Raw genomic sequence first — 4,091 nt, forward strand, 5'->3', positions numbered from 1 at the left:
GTGCTCTCGTCCACCGCATGCGTGGGTCGCGCATGCATCTCACTTGGCGGCACGCTTGGACATGAAGCAGGACAGCGAGGCTGAAGTGTTGCGCGCCGTGTGTGCTGCTGCCCTTCGACCTCGCGGTGGTGGTGTTGCTGCCGTCGATTCATTCCCCTACCGTGTAGCTCGTTGTCGATGACGACTACGGGAACTCCAGTTTCTTGCTGACCACGATGAAAAGCGACGAGTGTGGCGCGGTTGTCCAACCTCGCAGGCGGCATCCACAAGCACCGAGGTAGGCGGAAACATCGCCCCTGCCCTCGCCGGTCGCGGCGGCGGCGGCTGTGAATGGACCGAATTGAGTAGCATACTCATTGGGCTTGTAGGCTGATAATGGAGATTGGAGAACGGACTGAAACGATTTCTCCCATCAGATGTGCTACGAACAATGATCCAGAGTTGGACATCCTTTGACATAGAAGCCTCCACGTCAGTGGATCTTGTACCCTTCGTTACAAAGTGAAACAAAAAAAATCCTAACTATAAACTTAAACATAGCTTTATAGTTGATTTATTTTGAGATGGATTCGTAGCTAGTGGTTGATTTATTTTGAGATAGAGTGTGTAGTAGTACAAGATTATGTATTGTCTTGCTCCATTTAAGCATTTCATAACCTGACAAGTGCTCTATGGACTAGCATTTCATTTAATCAAAATCGGGTATGGGAACTCGTATGGTGCATTTAAGCTGCTATAGTGTTATGAACTTTAGTACTCCCTCCGTTTCGAAATGTTTGACACTGTTGACTTTTTAGCACATGTTTAACCGTTCGTCTTATTCCAAAACTTTTGTGAAATATGTAAAATTATATGCCTACATAAAAATATATTTAATAATGAATCAAATGATAGGAAAAGAATTAATAATTACTTAAATTTTTTGAATAAGACGAACGGTCAAACATGTGCTAAAAAGTCAACGGCGTCAAACATTTCGAAACGGAGGGAGTACTATGATACTACAAGCCCTTTATTTCAGAGATGACAAGTTGTTCATGTTCCTAGCATTTTTCTTTGCAGAAAGTCAAAACAGGAGGTGTGCATGGCATCATTTCAGCAATGACAAGTTGTATATATTTTTCCAATCAACCTACTACGGGATCACAGATGACAGGTTGAACAAAAAATGGAACCTTAAGATTATCAACTAAAATGTTTTATTTCTCGAACTAGCAAGTGAGAATGCATAGGAAGAATTAAATATAATTTCAATAACTAAAATAAAGGCACCCAAGTCCAAAGTCAAAAAGAACTCGAAACCTCAATGGTGGGGGTGCATACCCACACATCCCACCGGCGGAGGTAGAATCAGTTCCTCACTTCTCAAACAAGCAAGATGGGCACTTGATTTTTCCTGTCACTACTTATCTCATGATTATCTTAGGTGGACTTATCTGCTTTTGTAGATGAGCTTGTTTCATGCTCAAGTATGTTGGTAGCGTCATGGAATTCCATATGGAGCGCATGAAATTAGTATGTACAAGAACTCTATTATCTTATTAGAGACCCTTTAAACATGACAATACCACTAATTGATGGTACTCCATGAATCATACAAGCTTACATACAACAGTTTGTTTGATACATGAATGGCTTTTACAGCATATCTAAGAATCCTTTTATATTGATCAAATGGGCCAACAATTAACGTAAATGATAATCTCATCCTAATATATGCCATAGAAAATCCAGCAAGTCTGCATAAAGTACTGCATGCTTTCCTCAATTTCATTGAGGAAATTTATTAATATATCCAACTAATATAAAACTTAGTATCAGTCTCCAACAAATACAAAAAAGTATATCTAAAGGTGAAGCTAAATGGAATTATAAGTATACCAAGCTAAATGGAGCTCGCCGATAAATGAAAATGCTTATCAACTCTATAAATAGTTAGAATTAGCCAGAATAAGACCGGAAGAACCTCATGGATGGTAGGCAAGTCACTTCTTCCAGGACTACATCACGAGGCTTCATAAATTGACAGAACAGAATCATCTCATCATCCAGTAGCAGAAAACTGGATGTCAGCATCTCGGGAGGCCTTTCTGAGCTTCAATACCCTGCGCCTGAACTTTGCCTGCTCAAGGCCATCCATCGAAGGCACAATAGTCATCATCTCTAACATTGGTGTGTTCTTGAGCAGAAGCTTAACAAGATCCAATCCACTCTTGCTCTCATCGATGTACACCATCCTAACTGCCCTGAGATGCCTCAGCACGACCCCTTTACCTCCCATAACCCAATGGTTTGCTCCATCATCGCTACCCCATCTCCGCTTGCATTGCGATGGCTGCAAGAATTAGCAACCACACCATCAGCATTGCTACCATGTTTTGCAGAAAAAAAAAATCTAGAACAGCGAAAGAATTATATCTCACCACAACAGACACAGAGAGTTCTTCCACATTCTGACAATTTGCGAGCAATGGGGCAATGGATGAAGCACCTTCTTCTCTCCTCTCTATTATACATGACAACTGCCTCACTTTGTTTAGCCGCACCTTGGACCACTCCTCAGGACGTGCAAATTGCTTCAAGTTATTCACATATCAATAATTAGATTCCTCAAAAAAAAAAACTTTTTCACCAGATCAAGATTCAAGAGTATGTCATATACCTCAATGCACCAAGGTGAAAGCATAAGGCTCTGTACATTCCCAACCAAAGAAAGAAGCTCTCTGAGATTAGGCTCCTGGAGCTTGACCTGCGGCTTCTTGATGGCAAGAACGACCTCTTCTAATGAATCGACATTGTCTATAATGTGTCTGGTTGCCATTGCACCCAAGTAGTGGAGGGTGCGCAACGCTGGCATGTCAGAGAAGGCAACAGAAGACTGCGGAGTCCAAGAACAATCCGTGATGGCAAGCGAGCAAAGCTGCGTTGTGCCGGCTAGGCAGAGTGCACCAATGCGGCATTGTTCAAGGATCAGGTAGCGGAGCTGTTTGCAGTGCGAGAAGAGGTCTGCAAAGAAGTCGTCGCCGGCAAGCGGAATGGAGGCGAGGTGGAGGCGGGACAAGCGGGTGAGCGAGCAGAGGGACGGAAGAGGGTGGGCGTAGTGGTCGAGGCGAAGGGTCAAGGATGTGAGGTTGGTGCAGGCGATTAGGGAAGGCGGGAGGAGGGCGAGGCGGGAGCGGGGGAGGTGCAGCTCCAACTGCTCGACCCCGCGCGCGGCGGCGGCGGCGAGCCAGGAGGCGAGGTGGTCGGCGGCGGAGGCGGCGAAGGCCTGGTCGAAGAGGCCGTCGAGGCCGAGGCGGAGGCGGCGGAGCGGGTGGTGCGGCCTCGAGAGCGCGGCCGTGGCGGCGGCCGCGAATGCCGCCCTGCGGCGCGGCGCGGCCGGGAACGCCGCGGCGAAGTCGAGGTCCAGCGCCGGCGCGGCCGCCGCGACGCCGCGCCACCGGCGGGAGATGGCCGACGCGGCGACCGCCGACCTGAAGGGCAGCTTGGACACGATCAGCCCGAGCACCGCCTCGGGGAACTGCTCGAACGGGTCGCCACCTCCACCTCCATCTCCCCCGTCCCCGCCGCCGCCGCCGGTGGTGGCGTACGCGCGGGCGTAGGTGTAGCCGGCGGCGTGGTGGGGTATCAGGTGCTTGGTGCGCATGGCTGATCTCCCAAACCCCCCGGCCGCCTCCGGGCCGGCTCTTCGCCCCGCGATTCGCAGGAAGGTGTACTTTTTTTTTTCTCCCCCTGGAATCGGAAGCCCACGCGCCCACGCGACGCGACGCTGGCGGCGAGAAGGAAAAGTACAGCGCAAACAGGGGAAAGGAACCGAAAGCGCAGGCACGCAGGCCGCAGCCGACCCGCGGTTTTGATGGCTCCTTTCCGCGGGTGCGAATCGCGAGGCGGCCGCCGCGTGCCTCGTTAACCCGCGATACCGTGGGCGTGGGCGCGTGGCCCCTGCAGCTGCCGTCACCGCCGTGCCGTGGAGACGACTCGGCGAGGAGGACGGTGCCCCGCGCGGTCGCATGAACGAGCAGATGGGTTGTGAACGAGTAGATGGGTTTTTGGCTCGATCGGCCCTGTGTGCCGCGCGAGGCCGAGTGGAG

General features: G+C 49.9%; 1 protein-coding gene across 1 annotated transcript; it reads right to left on the reverse strand.

The window, feature by feature from the left end:
• Positions 1-1,740: 1,740 nt before the first annotated feature.
• On the reverse strand, positions 1,741-3,827 carry LOC4330391 (F-box/LRR-repeat protein At3g26922). Its single transcript, XM_015768649.3, has 3 exons — positions 2,663-3,827; positions 2,424-2,576; positions 1,741-2,335 (listed from the first exon to the last, which is right to left on the reverse strand). Exons 1-3 carry the CDS (start codon positions 3,644-3,646, stop codon positions 2,045-2,047), a joined length of 1,428 nt encoding a protein of 475 aa, XP_015624135.3. The 5' UTR covers positions 3,647-3,827; the 3' UTR covers positions 1,741-2,044.
• Between the last annotated feature and the right edge of the window lie 264 nt (positions 3,828-4,091).

The sequence above is a fragment of the Oryza sativa genome, chromosome 2 (assembly GCF_034140825.1).
Source record: "Oryza sativa Japonica Group chromosome 2, ASM3414082v1".
Classification (NCBI taxonomy): Eukaryota; Viridiplantae; Streptophyta; class Magnoliopsida; order Poales; family Poaceae; genus Oryza; species Oryza sativa.